This window comes from Toxoplasma gondii, chromosome X (assembly GCF_000006565.2).
Source record: "Toxoplasma gondii ME49 chromosome X, whole genome shotgun sequence".
Lineage (NCBI taxonomy): Eukaryota > Apicomplexa > Conoidasida > Eucoccidiorida > Sarcocystidae > Toxoplasma > Toxoplasma gondii.
Window position 1 is genome coordinate 6,415,039 of NC_031478.1, and position 20,408 is coordinate 6,435,446.

Here is a 20,408-nt window from a genome sequence, read left to right on the forward strand (position 1 = left end):
ACAAATCTAACCTTATCCCTTCGATGAAGCTTTGGATCGTCTATGGAAATCTATTTAGTTTCAAAGATAGGTGTATGTCCCGGGAGGCGTCTTTCCAGCTCTTTGCGTGGCAAGAGAAACCAAAAAATTCACAGAAAGCACCGCAAACATGAGGGAAGAACAGCGCTGTACCACGGATCTCAGCAGACTAAGAACGGTGATACACACACTTCGTGTGCATTCGGCACTGCCTGGTCGAAAAAACGTTCAGGACTCTTGCCGCTTTCTCCCTCTGAACCGGAGCCGAGATCGGTGAAACCCATCGACATGGGGGCGCCTGAAAAGAACGTGATGGCCCGGAAGAGGAGAGCCCACCACTCTCTTCACGCTTTCTCCTCGCTCTCCCTGTCCTTGCCAGTCTAACAGAAAAAGCGGCTGTCACGGAGAACGAGCCTCACTTGCCCGTCCCAGTGTACCAACGTTATACCGCCAAACGAATATAAACATACAAAATTGTCTGAATTATATATATATATATATATTACAGACAATTAGCAGATGTATATACATATATATATATATATCTGAATTTATATATTTATCATACAGATGTGTGATAGATGTATCAATGTATCTAAACATTTGTGGACTCGACGAGAGTGTTCAGGGCTTGTTTATGGCATTTTCGCTGATTTGTTTGCATTCCTTTGCGAAAAACTGCGGATTCGACCTCAGCTTTGCTCGAGTGAACTCCAACCTCGGCAATGCTTCACTGCCCTTTGAGTGAATGCCTTCACCACTTAGAAAGGACTGGAGGTATCGCTGTCTTCGGATCTCGGCGCCTGTAGCCGCTTCGCGGTGAAGCGAGTTGCAGCGGTGAAACACACACGCCCAAAGCTCCCTACATGCGTTTCACCGAATCAACTTTTGCTGGCCATGTTTCGATTCCAGTGTGATTCTTGCTCGTTTCCACGGGGGCTCCTCCGTTTTCTAAACCGGGGAGAAGGAAAGAGAGAAGCGCAACGTTCGCCGATTCCGTGGTTCCAGCAATTGCACATTTCGTCTGATCTGCAGACGCCAGAGTGAGTGGATCTCTGTGGCTGGCGCATTTCCTCAAGCTGGCCAGCCTCTATTCAAGACCGCAGTGCCCCCAATACTGTTGAAATCCTTGAATGTGTGCTTCAAAAGGCAAGTTCTCATACTCCCAGACACTTGAAATGCGGCAACCACTTGTGCATCGTTTTTCATCTACATGTCTGTCTGTAGCTCGCTATCGTTTCACATATGGCTATTGATCTACCTTTCTATATGTATATGCCTCTCTAGATACCTATGAATCCATCGATATCCTTCTCGTTATATATACATATACGTATGCGTATGTATATGTATGTATATGTATGTATATGTATGTGTATGTATATGTATGTATATGTATGTATATGTATGTATGTATATATGTATGTATGTATGTATGTTGTGTGATGATTATCGTGAACGAAGTGTGCTTTCGAGCTGTCAGTTGGTGTCGAAGGACATCGCGAGTTCGGCGACAGGATTAGGGGTCGAGTGGGCGTGTCTCATACACTGGCGTTTCTCTTTGTGGGGAAACATATACCGCCGAAAACCTGTTTTTTCTCGTCTTTTCCTTTGCTTGTTTTGAGGCGCCCTCCTCACTTGCTGTCCCCTCTTCTTCCGCTTCCTTTGAGGCATTTTCTTCGAACGAGGAGCAACATCACGTTCGTCCTCTTACCTCAACGTTCCATGTCCCTCTTTCCAGGATCGGAAGCCACCTCCATTTCCGCTGTTCTCCGCGCTCCCGTTCTTCTCAGACCCCTCCGAGAAACGCTGGCGAGTCTAAGCGGTTGAGAACTTGTTCTGTTTCTGGGCATGTGCCTTTCTCCCGCCTGGAGGCCTTCGTTCCCCCTCTTTCGCGTTATCATCATCAAGTTTTCCCGAGTCTCCTTCTTGCCCTTTCACTTTCCTGCCCCCCTCCCCCTCATTACTTCTGAGAAGCACCCGCTTCCACCATCTGCTTTGCTCGGCTTGTAGCCTTCCTCGCACGCTGACCAGAAAACTGGTTTGACACGCAACTCGTTGGTGGCGATGGGAGCCTCGCATTCTCGTTTTCTGCCAGGTTTCAGCCCCCTGTCCCCTCTCTTTTCAACTTGTCTCGAATTCACCCTGCAGTCCTTTCTTGAATGTGGACGAGACACTCGAAGGGAAAGCCTATGACAGCCTTCTGACCTGCGAAAGACTCTACCAATTCGCGCTCCCACTGCATCTCCTCCGTTTCGAGGCGTTCCTCGTCAAGAAGCTGCGGCGCGCCTCTAAGTCGGGTCTCGACTTGAAGCTCTCCAGGCGCGACGCTTTCTCCTTCCACCCCGCTCGCGTTCCTGTCGCTTTCTCGCGGTTCTCCGGCTCGCGTGTCTACCTCGACATACGGAGTTCTCGCTGCCTCCGAATGCGGATCGTTCGCCGCGCCTCCCCTGCACCACTCGCGGGGCGCTTGGGCCCCCTGTCTCTTCTGCACCTGGCCGAGCAGGGAGATTCTGAAGCGAACCTTGTTGACATTGAAGACTCCTGCAGACGGGAAGAAGGCGAGGAGAGTGCCCTCGACTTTCTCCCCGGGGCGCACGACCCCCAACCGCTGAGTGCGCTTCCCGACCCAGTAGAAGCCATTGAAGCATTCCGGTGCAGTGACGGATCTTCGTTGGGTTGCCTGCATTTCCGGGGAGACATCTGCCGCAGGAGAAGAGCGAGACGTAGCGACATTTACGCCGTTCGCCAGATCCGCGTCTTCGAGGGCTGCATCTCCTTGAGGCGCAGTTCGTCCGTCACGGTCGGAGGCGCCCGAGACGCCGCCTAAATGGGCAGAAAGACGCTCGCTTCTTGTGCCTTCGCTCTGCGGCAACTTGCCACGAGGCGCGACTCGCGGAAGGGTCTCTCCAGCCCCAGAAGAGAGTTCGGAAGAGGCGGAGACATCTGTTAAATCGATGACGGGTAACTGCGGCGAGGCGGCAGCTTCGTCTGTGAGCGTCCCTGCTTCCGGGAAAGCCACGAATCGAGCGTCCGCGGCTCTGAGAGAAGCTGGTAAGTCGACGTCTTTTACATCTGTTCCTGGATACGCGAGCGCGTCGGTGACGGGGGTTCTCCCGACAATCACTCCTGCACTCAAGGCCGAGGAGACGTCAGTCAGGAAATCCGACAGTGTCTCCTCGGCCAAAAGCGCTCTCACACCCTCTTCTTCGCCGACGCGCCCCGCCCCCAACGCCGCGCTGCTGACGCTGCCGCGGTGAAAGACTTGCGTGTGTGCCCCAAGGAAGGACCCGAGCCCCCCAGACAACGCTGCCCCCGCGGCGCTCTGGCTAGCTGCGCTCTGGCTAGTTGAGATAGGTGGAGCCTCCGCGCTCGCCTTCACAAACCCAGTCCCGACCTGCGCCCCCAAGAGGCCCGCGACCGCTGAGGGCGGCGGGCCCCCCTCGAGGCCTGAAGGCCCGGCGCCTCGAGGCGCATGCACCGGTGGAAGCCGCGCTGCGTTTCCGGAGCGTCTTCGTTCTTGCGAGAGAGTCGCAAAATCGGACAAGCCTGTTGAGTGGCCAGGGAGCGCGAAGGCGTCTTCAGGCGTCTCCGCTTCTTCTCGAGACAGCGAAGGCGCGAGCGAGAGAGGTCCGGCTTCAACGAGTCCCGTGGAGTCGACGACCGGCAAGGGACAAGACTGGGGATTTGCGATCAGAGCGCGTCGCAGGAGACTCGCGAGGACGCGCTGCCGGAGAGAACGGTGCGTTCTGAAAGGAGCCCAGACGCGCCCAGCGCCAGTGTATCCTGCGTCGGGGTATGTGTCGGGGAGGCGCGTCGATTCACTCCCCGCCTGCGGGAGAGAGAAAAGCGTCTCGAGATACGTCAGCGAAGAGGCCCGACGCGAACTCGAGAGAAGGGGAGGGAGACGTTCTCTGGGCAACTTGTCAACTCCACAGTTGCGGTCGACTTTTTCTTGGAGAGAGGCAGAGAGAGAAGAAAAACACCGTTCTCGCTCTTTCACGAGTGCGAGGCCTGGGGCCAAGAGACGGGCGGCGCCGCCCAGCATCTCGCGCCTTCGAGCGGCGAGAGCAGAGGGCGCAAAGAAAGTCGAAGCTGCTGATTTGCTGTTGGAAGGCGGCGCTGAGTCATCAAGGCTCGCGCCTCCTGACGGATCGGAAGGAGCGCGCGGGAGACTCACCCTCGGCGTCTCTTCGCTCTGCTGGAAACCCGCTGGAGAGAGTCCTGCAGAAACGCTGGGAGGTGACCTTTCACTGGGGCGACGAGGAGCCCCCGAATTGAAAGAGAGAGACATCTCAGAGATGTTTCCTGCTTCTCGAGTCTGCGTATCGAGGCCGGCAGAAAGCACATTGAGATGATCTGTTTCACTGGGAACCCCCCCCCGTAGCTTGTGAGCGCCGTTCTCGAGATTCCAAGACCGTGAACTCCCGCGACAAACCTTCCTCGAAAGGTCTGCAGGCGCACCTTCCGGTCCCCCGCCTTCGCAGAAGAAGGTGGCGCAGAAGCAGGCGGCCTGGCGCTCTTCCTCTTCTTCCAGAGGCGAGAGGAGCAACGCAGGCGACACGGAGACATCACCCGGAGACAGGCGAAGCGGCGCAGCGCGCCCCGCGGCGGAGACGTCGGCGAACAATTCAACTCCCAGAAGAAGTGACGAAGATACGTTCGTGAGACAGAAACGAATCGGCACCAGCCCGGCGGCATGTTTGGAGGAGACAGGCCGCGTGACGGGAGAGTCCGCTGAGGTTCTCGTGCCAGCATGCGAATCCACGTCGACGGTCAGGCGCAGCGGCAGAGAGCAGATACGCGGGGCCAAGGAAACCTAAGAAAGGCGCGAAAGAGCGAAAAAAAGTGATGCGAGAGAGCCGCTTTATGTGGCGCATGGATTCGAGAGGAAGACTTCTCTCATAGGAGAAAAACGAACTCGGAGAGGAGGCCAGCAAGCCGCACACTCAAAACACCAGGGGAGAACAAGGAAAACACGAAGGGAAAAACGCCAAGAAGGACCTGGAAATAAAACGGGGTCAAACTCTGATGAATCGGCTCTAACGCGAAGAAACGCACGAGACACAAACACACTCAACATCACCATCAACTCACTAAAAACATAACATGCATTAACAGAGACACCCTCATGTAGAGATGGGGGCGCCGGCTTGTCGCGGGGAGACGAGAGACAAAATGTTCGAGAGTGCCGCCTCACATGCGTCGTTGCCTCCCCACTGAGACAGACGCAATCGCCAAGTCGGATGCGGATGAAGACCAGGGTCACTCGCGAAGGCGAGAACTGCAATCTCGCAGAAGGTCGTCCCTCAGAGACACTAGACGAAAGCGCTCGACAGACTCGGCCTCACCGGTCTCTCCGACAGAAGATATCCGGAAGCTCCTGTGTCGACGTTCGAGAGTTCTGGGAGGGTCTCCTTCCCTATGCTCGCTTTGCTGCTCGTCTGCGCTCCGTCGCCGCTCTTCTCGAGACGTTCAGGACTCGCGGAACGTACGCCACATACACGGCGGAAACGCGCGGGACTCTCCCCTTCGCGTTCGCCGTCTGGAAAGAAAGGCGCAGGCTCTACAGACACCTGGAGCCCCGCCGGCGCACCCGCAGGAGACAGCGCGCGGGCGCATGCAGACGTGCAGTTCCGGGAGGCGGAGAGAAGTCGCCACCGCAGACGAACATGAACGGCATCGCTACGGAAAACAGGGATCAACACATTAAACAGACACAAACGCATGCAAAAAATGCTCCGGTTCTCACCAACCCCAGACAACAAGAAACACTCTATATTTGTCTAGTGGGACATCAATTTGTATACGAAGTATATACATTTGCCTATTAGGATATACTTGCATATATATATATATATATATATACATATACATATGTATATATGTATGGCAAGTGTGGATGAGTTTGCGTAGATTGTCTCCGGGCCTGCAGGTGTCTCTCTGCGTCGGATCTCCCATGACTGGATGCAGACGTCCGTATCTCTGTCTGCTGTTATCGTGTTTCGCCTCCGCATGCATCTGCATGCACAGCTACATCTGCACAGCTCGGAGGCCCCCGATCACCCGTTTTTCTTCCCCTATGGATTGATTGGTTCAGCGCATTTTTTCGCATTCGCACTGGCCTTTTTGCGCTTCTAGAGATGCTACACGCCGCTGTCTCTTCCCTGTAGCCTTCCCCTGCTGCGGTGACCTCGCTGTATCCACCTTCTCGTGACTTCGCAGAGCCTGGGTCCACATGCGCCCCTGATGCGAAGAGCGCGTTTCTGTGCACCTCGTTTTAGACTGGCCGACATTCCGACGTATGAGAGGTTAACGGTTACAGAGCGCCCTCTTTCAGGAAGACGTTGAACGTCACCGTTCGTCGTCTTTGACGCTCCTGTACTTGCGCCAGGCGCACAGAGCCTCCGCCTCTCGTTTGTCGACGCCCAGTGTGGAGAACAGGTCCTGTTTGCTTTTTCAACATCCTGAAGACTACAGAACTCCCCCGCCGTTTCTCATGCGCGACGCGGCGCGCAGTCGAGTCCTTTCCCCCGTCTTTCGTTTTCTCTCTCGGCTCGAGGCCTTCTCGCCCCTGGCCTACCTGGCACATGCAGCGGCCTCGAGGAGGTCGCTGCCCTCGGTTGGGCTTCCCCCGCCTCGCGAGCGCGGCAAGCAGAGAAGCTCCAGAGTTTCGTACGGACGAATGATCGGGAGAGAAGCGGCGCCGCAACTCGAGAGGGGGACGAGGACCACAGGCACACGAGCCAGACGCGAGGCGGCGGCGAGAGAAGAACCGAGGGAAGCAGGAAGCAGCGCGGCCAGCTCCTCGACACAGAACGTCTGCGCCGTGAGGTTACGGACGCGACACTGAAGCAGGTGCTGGCCAGGATGGCGCCAAGACAAACGCTGAAAAAGCAACGCAGAAAGAGGGAGACAACAGCGAAGGCGAAGAAACGTGGAAGAAGAAATCCCCTTGGGAAAGCCAGCAAGCGAGGAAATAAAGGCAAGCAGTGCAGAACGCAAATGCCGCCTCGGACATGACAAGGAGATGATACACTCTGCCTCTGCGCGGATCTGTATGCGACTCCTGCGAACTGCTGAAGAGCACGAGAAGACCGCCGCAAGAAACACAATGAGGCCTTTTCAATACACTCTTGCATTCTTCAGCTTGCTTCACTTGGACAAGTTCCGTCCGATGGTGGTCCTGGACAACAGGCCTCTTCGCTGCTCAGCACACACAATCAGGATCTTCGCACATCTTCTCTCGAGAACTCAACTGGTCTTGAACAGCAGCAAACAAAGCATCTTTCCTCACAGGCTGCACGGTGAGTCTGAGGGAGTGTGTGACAGCAAGAACTTTTTCGATGGCCCTCCACAGAGTTCTTCGACTGCTGCATGCACCGTCACTGCCGCGGAGATCGATGGACTTGACGTCGCCTCTGTCCCCTGTCTCCGTCGCCTCTCCAGCTGTCTCCTCGGAGGCGGGGCACCCCACACCCTTGAGACAAAAACGCACGCGATGAATGCCGGGCACAGTCCCTCGTAGGGCGAGAGAGAGTTGAATAGCACTCCCTGCAGGCATCAGACAACTCGCGGTCCTCGAAAAGGAAAGCTGTTTTTCCTCTGGACTGGCTTCGCGGCCGCCGACGTGGTGGCCATGAGACGCAGGGACATCGAAAGTCGAACGTCGCTTGCGCGCCAAGCGAAGGATTTGGATCTTCTGCTGTTTCTCTTCTTCTCGACCACCGGCTGTTGCTCTCGACTTCTTCTCCCGCTTCCCTGCGACGGGTCTTTCGAGCACCTCGAGTCTCTCGAAGCCGTAGGGCGACTGGGGCGCGCCCGAGCCGGAAGGGCCCTCACACCCCACACTGTCTCCACGTGTCTCCGTCGCACGCAGGCCGCCTCTGGAGGCAGCGACGGAGGACACCGGGCCGGACGATGCCAGCGGGAAGATGAGCGCGGCCTCCACGACTCTGGCTAATTCGCAGGAGGAGACAGCGAGAGACAGAGACTCGAGGGCCTGCGTCGGAGCGGGGCTGGAAAGAAGGAGATACGCCCGCGCCTCCTCGCCCATGTACAGCTGACGCCGCCCAGAAACGAGGGGAGACAGAAGAGGCGTCGGCGAGGAAGGCCCAATCGTCTCCGGAGACAGAGGTCCTCCATTCAGGGACGCCGGAGACACTTCAGGCCTGCTGTGAGGCGAGTGGGGATCTGCGGAGGCCACGACTGGGAGGCGGTGGGAGGCCAAGAGAGAAGGAACGGGATCGAGAGACTCGCCAGAAGCGAAAGAGACAGTCTCCTCTTCCGTCGTCTCACCGAGGAGCCGAATGGGGCTTGACGGCCATCCGACAAAGACCGTGGAGAGGACAGGGAGAAGTTCGTCCACCTCGACTTCCAGTCGGTAGTCCGGCTCGTGGATTTCCAGTGCTCGATTTCGAAACTTCCAACGCAAAACCTGCAGGGAAGAACGAAGGAAAGAACATGGAAACACAAACGCGTTTTCAGGTGAGACACAAGTGCAGAAAGATGTTTTGGGAGACGACAGAGAGAAGAGGGAGAGAGTCGCAATTATAGCGACGCAGGAAACCGAAAATCACTCGGAGCCCCGAGCGCTGCGTGATGCCGCAGTGAACGCCCCAAAAGTGTAAATGACTCGCAACTACTCATGGCCGCACTCATGCAACCCCACAACAGCAACTAACATTTACAAATGCATATATATATATATATATATTTATATATTTATACATATATTTGTATATTTTGTTGAGTGTTGCGTGCATGCATGTGTGCCTGCCATGTCCCTTTTTTTTCGTACGATAACATGGAAACGCATCCCCTCCAGTTATGAGGTGCCGCCTACCATGGTTTTTATGACTGGCGTATACCTGCACCCCAGCGGACTGCTTACGAATGTGTAAAGTCGTGGAGTTCCGCATCCTCCGACACTGAAGCAATGTCACATCTGTTCAGTTCTACCCTAACATATGGATTACTGTCATCCCCGTATAAACATCGGTCGGGGAGTCCTCACTTGTCCGGGGACTCCTGTGGGGAGGAGCTTATAGTTCTCAGCTTGCAGGAGAAAGTCGATCGGAACATCTGGACGGGGATTCCCGTCTGCGTCGAACAAGTCACTCGGCGCCCCTCCGAACTGTAGCCAGCTGCCTAAACACTGGAAGCTGGAGCGCCGTCCATCCCTTTGAGAAGCGCAGCGGGAGGCGGCAGCGGCCCCCGAGCTTCCGCCTTCACCGAAGAGTTTCGCTTGCGAGTCCCCATCGGAGGAGTGTAGCACATCGGGAGATGAATGTGAGAGCTCGTCCGAGGGCAGGTGCGAGTGCCGGAGGTTGAAGCGCGCCTCTGGGCGCAGGCCCCCGTGGAGACAGAAGGGCTGCAGGAGGCGGATGAAGCCAAAGAGTTCCAGAGAAAGTCCTGCAAAATTAAAAAAAGGAAAAGAAAACGCGCTTACCATACCTGTACGTCGATGTCGCCAGGTTCGCTTTCTCGTTCTGTTGTTTCTTCGTCTTTCGTCATCGCTCGCGATCTTCGCCTGTTCTCTCTCGGACAGGTTTCGTCCGGAACGCTTGTCTGTTGTCCCACAGTGCCTCCTCTGAACATCTCTCCTGCTCCAAGGTGAAGGTGCTACGCTACACTCTTTTGCGTGTACGTCTTCACCATTCGCGCTGTGTTGCCTCCCTTTCGGCCTCTTTGTGTCTACGATGCCTCCTTGAAGTGCTCTATTCCCTCCTCAGTTGCCGCCAGCGGTCTCGCGCTTCTTCTGCTCCCTTCGCACATGCATCTCAGTTTCTTGCCTGACGCCTTCTCCCTCCTCCGTCTCCCTCCTCCTCGGCCTCGACCATCCTCACCTTTGATGACTAGCCTTCCGGGTGCGCGAGGGATGGCGAACAGGGTAAGCAGCACTGACTGTCGAGGCTCCAGAGAAACCGTCGAAATGCTTGGAAACTCGACTGACCGCGCCGCTGCTGTTCTGCCTTCGGCCGGAGAACATCGGCTCTCTGCTTCCTCCCTTGGTTCGCGGGAAGAAACAGGAAGAACTGTTCCGTACAGACGCAGCTGGTGGCATACGAGCCGGAGCTGGAGAGGATTCACGAGACGAAGAACGACGGCGATCTGCTGGCCCACGGGCGCTCGACGCCGCGAGGCAGTGAGCGACGCCGAAGAAGCAGCAGACGGAAGCGAGACTGGACATGGCGAGGTCACCTGCGTTTCACGAGGCAAAGGTGGAAAACAGGGTCGCATGAAGCGTCGGCACTTGACCGACAAAGCCGACTTGTTCCGAACGAGGGCCGGACGAGCGAGCTGGAGCGAAGAAACGCGGAACAGGCACGAGAGAAGAGTCCGAGTGCGAAAAACGGCAATCCACGGGGACGAAGTGCAGCGACTCCACGAGTACGCAGATCCGCAGACCTGGAGATAGACTGACGACACAGGCGTCTCTTGGAGAGAGACAAAATGGCTGCTTCAAAGTCGAGGAAAACCAGGACGATCCAGGCCTCGGAGAGCAAGGCGAGAGAGGCGACTGAGCAACAGGAGACGTCTTGAAACTCCCATCCACCGTTGCTTTCAAACGCCCAACGGCCAGTCCTGCGAGCACCCTCAACGGCACGTACCACCGCATGGCGAAGCCAAGGGTCTTCTTCGTCGAGTCGCGCCTCCTCATCTTCTTCAGACAGTCTCTGCTCCTGTCCTTCCCCCTGCTGAGGAAGAGCGAGCGGCGAAGCCTGAACCTTGAGCGGCGCCTCATTGGCGTCACACGAAGGGACGCTTCCTGTCTCGTTGTCTTCGAGCGCGCGCATGCAAGCGCGCCTGTCTCTTTCCCCTGAACCGGACAACACCGCGTGTCTCCACTGATGCCAGCGGAGGGCGAGAACGCCGTCGTTCAGAGCCTCCTGGCGCTGAAGCTCGGTACGCGCCTCTCGTTCCAACGCGCCTCGACGCGGGAGTCCCTCCGCGGCTTCCAACATCTCTCCCAGTTCACAAAACGCTGCTACGGAAGAAGAAAAGGAAGAAGCAGAAACGGATGAAGAAGAAAAGGAAGAAGCAGAAACGGATGAAGACGAGAAGGAAGCGAGCGGGTCTGAAGAGAGCAGATCGGAAGTGCTGGTGCCGGACGAAGGTTCAGGGAGCGGAAGCTGCCGTTCCAAAGGGAGAGGGACGTCGCCAGGGAGACGCACGCAAATGCTGGAACAGAAAGCGAAGTCAAAGAAACAAAACAGCCAGGAACCCATCTACACCCAAGGCTTCGCGAAGTCAAAAAACACAAAAACAACAAAAATCCACATACGCATTTATACACATACACATATTCGCATATATATATATATATATACGTAAATGTCCATTTACATGGCGAAGCTGGACACAGGGCTTGACTTTTGACTTGATCGCTGGAGTGTCTGTACACGCGAGGGGCCCCCAGGGATGGGGGCGCTAGGTCGTCCATCGTTGAACCGCGCTTCCTGTTTCCTCGTCTCACCCATCTCTGAAGATGCCTTGTCGATTCCTGCATTCCACGTAGGGGACCCGCAGGTCGACCGGAAGAGTGAGGGAAGCGAGTGGAGACGCTGCATCTGCTCCCTCTTTCCCCAACCTAGTCTGAAGTACTCGAAGAGAACCGGCGGCAGCCGAGAGAGCCCGGAGCTCCGCAGAAGCCCCAGAGGCCTTCTTGGAAAGCGACGCGTCTTGCCTCCCGGTGGTTGTGCTGCCGCGGTCTCCATCAGCACCGTCGCGAGTTTTCTCCGAGCGAGAGCACGAACTCGAGGGAGACGAAGGCGCTCGCGAACCGGGCGGCCGACGGCTCTGCTCCACCTGTTGGCGCTGCCGCTCCAACATGACCCGACAAACGAAGAGGAATTCCCGAATATAGTGCGATTCGCGACTGGCCGGCGTCACAGGAAGGCCTAGACACAGACAGCACGGAACGCGACAGATCGGGAGTGAACCAGGAGACAACTGGGCTTGGAGTCGAGTTCGCTTCCGAGTTTCGCTTCGCGTCTATCTGCATGGTAGCCAGCATGTGGAGAGAAGCCCACTGCGTGAGGTCATCTGGCGTCTGAACTGCGGAGAGACTACAGGGGCAGATTCACCGAGGTGCAGGAGAGCAGGCAGAAACGAGAAGGACGAGAGCAACGCATGCAGAGGACGGAGCTGGAGGCTCTGAGGCCTTGTAAGGTCCGGAAAAAAAACCTTTTGAAAGAACAAGGAGAAAGGCGAGTCGCACAACGAAGAAGACGGAAGGAAGACCGAAAGGGCAACAGACCACAGGGAAGAGCGAGAACGAACAGCGAGACGGAGCATGCACCTGAGACTCCTCGTTCGTCTTTTCTCTCTCCCAGTCTCCACCTCTTCCTCTCCTTTGCTCTGTTTGTCACGCTTTCATCTCCGTTTGACTTCTCCGATCGAATCACAGAGACGCTCGACTTCCGAGAGGGGACCGCGAGACTGCAATGACGAGACACAGGCACTTGTCGAGTTCCTCGGATTCCGCGTCTCGATCCGGGAGTGGTTACCGTAGGTTGGCGAGAGAGGCAGCGTGGAGTCTCCACTTCGTTCGTCTTCTCGCGCAGTGAGCGATTCGTCGGACGCCGCAGGAAGGAGGACGGGGCCAAGGGCGGCGCAGAGCGAGGCGAAGGAAGAGACAGGTGTCTCCTCAGACACCATTTTTCGGATTTGCTGGACAGAGGAGACAGCGTTCAAGAGAGCAGCGAAGTTGAACGCGGCGTCGAAGAGCAGATGGAGAGAAAACGTTTGCCGAGCCATGATGAAGCGCAGATGTTGAGACACATGCTGCCAGCCGGACCATTCGTAGTGACTGACGACGGAGGTGTAGCAGCGGAGCGCCAGGCGCTTGAATCCTGAACGGAAAGAAGAAAGGGGAATTCCGCATCGCTTCCTAACGCTACGGACAGTTGAGGAGGACCTCTTTTGACTCGAACGAAAATCCCCGCGCATCTTCGCCTGTTCCGTCCTCTGTTTTCTTTCTCCTCTTTCCTCCCTTCTCCTGCTTCTTCCTTCGTGCGCGGCTTTTCTTCTTTTCGTCTGCGTCCTTCGATCTGTTCTTTCTTTTCCTCCTCTGCCTCTTGCGATCCGTCCCCGTCATCCATGCGTCCTCACCAGCTTTGTAGTAGGTGTGTCCAGCCATGACGAGTTGAAAGTTCCTTTTTCTTCTGTGCAGAATTCCTGCTTGTTCGAAGCAGAGTGCCGCCTGCTCCAAAAGCATCGCACTTCTCACAGCTTGACTCTGCGCAAACGACGCAGCGACTGCACTCTCCAGCTCCTTCGTTTCTTCGTCTCTGCCCTCTCGTGCCTCCTTCGACTCCCTCGCGTCGCGCGTCTCTTTGACTTCTCTGAGATCTCGAGAGTCGCCCGCCGACCCGTCTGGCCTGGCGGCCGCCTTGGCGCTTCCCTCAGACCTCCGCAAGAGAGACGTCGGAAGCTTCGCGCGAGGATCCAGAGCCGGGAGTTCCGCGTTCGCGGCCAGCAGCCGCCGAGCGGCTTCGACGGCCGCCTCTGCGGTCGAGAGAAGCGAGGGCGACGAGCTCTGTTGCAGAGCCAGGAACGGCGAGAAGGGAGGCGAAAAGGGGAGGGGGACGGCGGTCAAGAGATCCATCGTCAAGCGCGTCCCCAGCAAGACGCAGCGCAGCGCCAGACGACCCGCAGAGGCCTGAGGAGGCGCGGCGCAGACCGGGCAGCGCGGGGGTCATCTTTTCGCAAACGCCCAGAAACAGAGAGACGCCCCGAGAAGACGCCTCCACGGGCCGCGGAGAAAAAGGAGAGCCAATGGAAAAGAAGAACGAATGGACGGAGGGAAGAAAGAAGGGGAGCAAGAGAGAGGCAGAGAGAAAAACGCAGGGAGTGGAGCGAGGAGAACGGGGAGAAAAGAAAAGGAGACAAGTGAGGGGAGAAGAAAGAAATGCAGACAAAAGAGGGTACACAATAAGTGAAAGTGTGAGAGACAGACAGGAGACAACGCGGGGGATAGGCAAACTGAGAAGAAAACAAGCTGGCGAAAACGTCGAGAAATGAAACAAAGACGAGCAAGGAATACAGGTCAGTCCAGGGTGGGCACAAACCGACTGTGACACCCGAACGCACGGAGATATGGAAGCGGCATGCGATCAAGAAACCAGACATCGACGAAGACAAAAAAAGGTAAACAGCCAGCAATAAAACACACACATCAATAAGACCATGCAAAAAACTGCAAGTGAGTCTATAAACGTACGCAAATGTATGTATATGTATACATATATATATATATATATATATATGTATATGAATAAAGGCGAACATACCTATGGATACACGCAACTATACAAACATATAAACATATATACATATATGTATTTTTACGTGAAAGCGACTACGAGCATGCGGGACATGAAAATCGCTTGGAAGGAGGAGCAGGCTGATGGATACGGAGGAAAGAACAGGACGAACGGCGCATCGAGACGGGCATCAGAGTCTGTCTTACCTTCACATAAGCGTTGTACGCTTGTTCAATGCAGGCCTCGACTTCCCTGCGCGGGGCTCCCGAGAGATGCAGACAGATCGCGCTCATTTCGCACGCGCCGCCTGCAGGAAAACGCAGAACCGCCGCACCTTGGCTTCACACGGAAACAGAACCTCTGTCTCTTTCTCGAGAAACAGCCGTACAACAGTGTAGAAAACGGATCGATTTGAAAGGCAGAGAAGACCGGAAGGCTGTGCGCTCAACGTCCGATCGCCACAAACGCCGTCTTCTTCCGGTCGCCTCCTGACAGCCTCGACCGCCCGCGCAGATTGCAGTGTGCATTCGCCTGAGGACTCCGTGCACCGCACCCGGATCCCAAGTGCCAACCATGCATGCTCGAAGTCACCTGTTCTCTCCATGTCCACACCGTGAAACCAATCCAGACCCATATATATATATATATATGTATATATATGTATATATATGTATATATATGTATATGTATATGTAAATATATATATATATATATATATATATATATATATGTGCGTAGGTTTGTGTCGATTGAATGATGGATTAGGCACTGTCAAAGGGACGTTTTTTCAGGTTTCGTCCTCACCCAACTGCTTCCACCGCTTGTCCTGCTTGAAGTCTGCGGCGCAACTTCTGAAGCTCTGCAGCGCAGCCTCGTGGAGTCCGAAGAAGAGTTGCAGATCTCCCAGCAGCCGGTATTGCCACTCAATGGCATGCAGCTGTGGAAGAAGGTCGCCGGTCACACAAGAGACATGCTGGCAAAGGAAACTCAGAAACGACGGATTCCTTAAAGTCCAGAAAATCCAGATCTGCAAGGTCGAGCACAGGGCTTCCCGAGAACCGGAGCTTGGAAAGCAAAAATGCATCCTGTAGAATCCAGTGCGCATTACCTCTGGAACATTGGCGGACGGAGCGAAGGCTTCTGCGGCAAGCCGCAGCTGGACGACTCACCTGGTACGCAGACTGAACGAATGCCTGCGTCGACAGGCCGTTTCTCCGCGGGCTTCCAGGCGCCTCCGATCGCGACGGCGCGGCCTTGCTCGAGCTTCCACTCTGCGAAAAACTCGAGGCGGTCTCTGAAAAGACAAAAACATAAGCGTCGCTTGCATGCAGTCCCTGCGCGACTCCCGCCCAACAACGCAGGCCGACCCACAGAGCTCCTGCCTCCCACCGCATGCGCGCGACAGTCGAAAGACCTCAAAGCCTCTCGCCGCCACCTGGAACCCAGGAGTCGTTCACAAACATACATGCGCGTCGAGGTGTGCACCAGTTCACCATTCCTCCGATTTAAAAGGAGTTGCCTACGTGCGCTCGCCTGCACATGGACATGTGCTTGTCTGTAGGTACGCATACGCATATATATATATATATGAATATATATATATATGTATCTGTATACAGATATATACGTGTGTGTTGTGTATCTGCATGTTTGTGCCTGTGTGCGATAGACGCGGGCAGCCGAGCTGGCGCTGTGATTTTGGAGGGACTGTGGACTGGCAAGTTGCGCCGGTTTCTGCGTCGCGAAATTACCTCCGAGGAAAGCTCCTCCGACGGCGGAGAGAAGCGCCTCTGCAGCGCCTCCGGCTTGTTCAGCAACATTCGCGACGACGGAGGTCGCTGAGGACGGGAAGGCGGAGGCGAAGGGGGAGAAGGAACTGGAAGCCGAGCCTTCGCTCGGGGCTCCGCCGGCGCCCGCGCCTCCACTGGAGAGCACAGAGTTCTGCGACGCCGCGGTCATCCCGCGTGGTTTCCGCCAGAGGTACCGCAGTTGATTTCGGAAGCCTTTCCGATTCGTCGCAATCGATCCGTCCAGCTGTCGCGCCTTGCGCTCCATCCACGGGAGAATGCCCGTGTTCACCAAGTGCTGGATGAAGGCCGAGAGCGAGTGCAAATCACTCCAAGACAACCCTACGCAGAACGAGGTGTCTAGACAGCACAGCGTACTGCAGCGGACGTACGCCGCAGCCTGGGCAGCTGGAGTCGGCATGCCGCAGTCGGCGGCGTGAGCTCCGACCGCCGAAGAAGACGGTGGACAAACAGCCGCGGAAGAACCGCCAGGAGGAGATGCCCCCAGGGAGCAACAAGCCAGGCGTGAAGCGACCGGCAGGGGCGCATCCGACGCGATCAGAGCCTCGATCTCACTAACGTCATACGACGCGGCAGACGGTTCTGCAGACGAAGAGCAAGGGAGATCAGAGGAAGAGGAAGAAGAGGAAGAAGAGAAAGAAGAGGAAGAAGAGAAAGAAGAGGAAGAAGAGGAAGAAGAGGAAGAAGAGGAAGAAGACGGAGAAGAGGGAAAAGGGAGGAAAGAAGGGAGGGTCGAGGACAGAGCCGGCGGCGGGCTGTGGCCGGTGGCGGGAGAGAGGAAGGTAGGAAGCAAATTCGCGGATAGAGAGGAAGAGAAATTGACGGGAAGGTGCTGCGCGTATAGGTAGCGGATCGAAGGCAGCAGCTGCGACAGAGACGGAGCGAAAGAACAGGCAGAGACATCGAAGCGAAAGAAGACCCGGAAATGGAAGGTGAAAACAAATCCCCCGAAAGCCACAGGAAAGCAACGATGCGCCCGGCCCTTGAGCACGGAACCTCTCTTGGCGCGCGACGCAGATAAAGTCTCGAAGAAACTCAGACGAAATCCAGAAATGAAACAATAGACTCCACACTTCCCGGCATTCTCATATATGCATACAAACATATATATATATATATATATTCATATATATATATATTCATATATATATATATATAAATATCTGTATGAATATTTATTACGTTTGAATCTCGGCAGATACAGGCAGGCATGTACAGAGTGCCGCACCCCTACGGAATATCTTCATTCACGCGAGTGGAGAACTGTCTAACTGGAGTAGTTCGAGTTCTTTGACTCCTGCTTGGATGTCTGGTTTATGTTTATGTTTTCATAGACAGACATGTTTCTCTATGTCGCGACAGATGTCTGAATCTGTATGTGTACGCAGAAGTACGTGAGCATGCAGCTTGGTTTATGGGTGCGGATCTACATGCCTCGAGACTCCTTAACGGTTACCTGCCAGTGACTCTGAACATTTGTTTTTCTGCCGATGGTGAGAAGGTGGCAGTTGGCCGGAGGGAAGGCAGCGCAGAGTTGCTCGAGGAGTCTTTCGTTTCGTCCTTCTTCGCGCGCTTCGGGCGCTGCACTCTCTCCCCCCGCGCGTTCCTCTTCCCCTTCGGGGGGGTCTCGCGGCGCCGCGGGCCGCTGCAGAGGAGCGCCCGACGGCGAGGAAAGGGCAAAGAGAGAAGAGCGAGGAGCGCTCGCCGAGACCGAAGCGCGTTTTGCGTGTTTGACTGCAGTGCTGAGATCGGCCTTGGCGTGGAAGGCGTCCTCGTGGATATCGAGGAGAACGAGGGCGCGGACAGGGTTTGGGTCGAGGACGTACTTCCCGCAGAGCGACGGGAGGTTTTGCGGTTGGAGAAGTTCCTCGAACTGAGCCACGGGATCTTCGTCGCGGCTGCTGGCGACGAGAATCAGGCCGACAGGCTGCCAGAGGGTCTCATGTTCGGAGAAGCGAAGACCGTCAAAGACGACGCCCTCCCAGTCGTTGTACCAAGGCAAGTCGACGCCGCGCATCCCCGTGGTGCTGGCAATCGGCATTCCACACGGCTGAGCAGACGCGTCTGCGCCGAGCGGCCCCTGGGTGCGGCCGACCTTCTCCAGACGGGGCCGCGCCCCGCGCCCTGCGGCCTCGACGTCTGAGATGAACGGCGAGGCCGCCGAGGCCTGCACTGCACTCGCCCGCGCCCCTGCGACGGCAGTCAGCGCGTGGCGGGGGCTGCCCACCCCAGAGCCCGCGAGCGCCGGCGCGACCGCTGCGAAGGTGCTGAGCTCCGCAAGGCCCGGCGGTCGCTGAGAGAGGACGCGCGTCGAGAGCGAGTCAGCCGCGAAGTCGGAGGGCGCCTCCGCCTCGTCGAGGTCGAGGAAGCGAACAGTGAAAACCGGAGAGACACTGCGCCTCGGTCCCGCGAGCGCCGTCGCACCCGCCGGGCCTCCGGCAGTGCGTTCTGAGCCAGCTGGCGCCGCGGCGAAAGGCAGCGCGAGCGAAGAGGCCAGCGAAGAGACCGAGGAGGCGGAGGCGACCGTCGAGGCCACGGACGAGGGCAAAGCCCTCCCAGGGCCCGCGTCGCGCCCGCGGGCCCCGCCGGAGGCCCTGGTGGAGCCCGAGGAGCCCGTGAGCGCGCTGGGGCTCGCCTGTGCGGACGCGGAAACACTGGAGCCGAGGAGCGGCGACGAGACATTCAACAGCAGATTGAGCGGAGGAACGTCGGGTCCTTCGTAGACCAGCGAGGCGCCAGACCGGTCTCCAGAAACTCCGGCTGTTCCGGCTGTCTGCGTCCCGACAAGTCCGAGCTGGTGCACATGGACAGGGTGGTAGCCCTCTCTGCGAATGAATTCGTCGTCCTGCTCCGCCGGCTGCGCATCCGGAAAGAAGGCCCTCTCGGCGACGGGAACGCCAGGCGCGGGACTGCATGCAGAGCCTCCGGCAGCCGTGCGGAGGGCCGCGGCGACTTTTCGCACGGCGGCAGCCTCGCCGTTGAACGGCTGGAAGAGCGAGGCGAGAGAGAGACCCGTCAAGGCCGCGACCTCGCGCTTCGCCCTCGCGGTCCCGCCCACGAGAACCACCGGAGAAAACGTTCGCCGAAGCCACACGCGGAGAGACGTGGACGAAGGCGGGGCGGCAGCCACGGGCAGCGGCGGTGGGAGAAGACACCCCGAGGAGGGGAGAGACGAGCAGGAGGGAGGGCGGGAAGGAGATGAGGGAGGAGACGAAGGTGACGCCATTGTCGGGGACGAGAAGAGAACGAAAACGCGGAGTCGAGAGAGAGGAGAAAAGTCCAAAGGGAAGGGAGGCAGGAGTCACGAAGGACGGGAAGAAGGCCGGACGTGGAAGACGGCGAACAGGCGAAGGACGCAAAGACAGAGCCGAACAAGAAGAGGAAAGGCAACGAAGAGGAGAAAAGGCGAAGAAGAGGAACAGGGGCAGCAGAGGAAACGAAGACAGGAAGAAAGAGAAGAAGGGGACAGAAGAGAGAAGCCTTCTCCCTCCCACCCCTCTGCGTGAGATTCGGAGCTCAACGTCCCATGGCGGCGCGCTCCGGACGTCACCCGTGGCAAGGAGCAGCACAGAGGGGGGGGCGAGGCAGAAGGAAACAAAGGCGAGAGGAACGAGGCGAGGCGTCGAAGAAGAGGAGAAAAGAAAAAGGTGGAGTCGACACTCAACAGCTCCCGGCGCGTCAACACAGAGACAACTGGTTTCTCATGACTCCAACTGGAGGCGCAGCCGATTCAGAGAAGAAAAAACGACAGAAAGGGCAACACTTTGTTATAGCTTGTCTTCGGTCCGCGCGGCTTTTCTCGTCGCGGTGTCTTGTGCGAGCGGACGAGACACGAGCGGAGAAAAGGCCGTTCCCCCCAAGAAGAAAGACGAGTTTTGAAGAAATCGACGAACGAAAAAGAAAAACGCGCGGCTCCACATGCGGAAGAACGCCACTCCGAGAAGAACGGAGGAGGTCGACGCACGAGCGCGGAAACCAGCACAGCATACGCGGTGTACATACACCCGACGATGACCGGAGTGACCAGCTGGTTGGCTGCCTAAAAACGCAGCTGAAAACAGAAAAAGAGAGAGACACACGCGAGCGAAATGAAAGAGAGGAGAACCAAGAGAGGACCAGCTAGCGCTTGGAGACTGCAGGCCCTCCTTTTCAACTTTTCGCTGAACATCGCATGTTCCTCTGCCACTAGACGTCCGTACACCGGACACACGCGTCTGTGTTGTCGAGCATCGCGAGCTTCTCTCTGGAACGTCGACGGCACACTCGACAGGCGTTTCGCTCTTCGCTCGCCCGGAAGGGAGAGAAGAGCAAG

General features: G+C 56.7%; 1 protein-coding gene across 1 annotated transcript; it reads right to left on the bottom strand.

Annotated features, from left to right (window-relative positions):
• Nucleotides 1-1,526: 1,526 nt before the first annotated feature.
• TGME49_214610 (hypothetical protein) lies at nt 1,527-20,366 on the bottom strand. Its single transcript, XM_018779657.1, has 15 exons — nt 17,553-20,366; nt 16,040-16,961; nt 15,458-15,582; nt 15,093-15,225; nt 14,495-14,595; nt 13,135-13,684; nt 12,531-12,875; nt 11,498-11,921; nt 10,632-11,202; nt 9,867-10,221; nt 9,035-9,432; nt 7,316-8,455; nt 6,602-6,906; nt 5,370-5,703; nt 1,527-4,837 (listed from the first exon to the last, which is right to left on the bottom strand). The coding sequence occupies exons 1-15, from the start codon at nt 19,320-19,322 to the stop codon at nt 2,159-2,161; spliced, it is 10,152 nt and encodes a 3,383-aa protein (XP_018635726.1). The 5' UTR covers nt 19,323-20,366; the 3' UTR covers nt 1,527-2,158.
• Nucleotides 20,367-20,408: the final 42 nt, after the last annotated feature.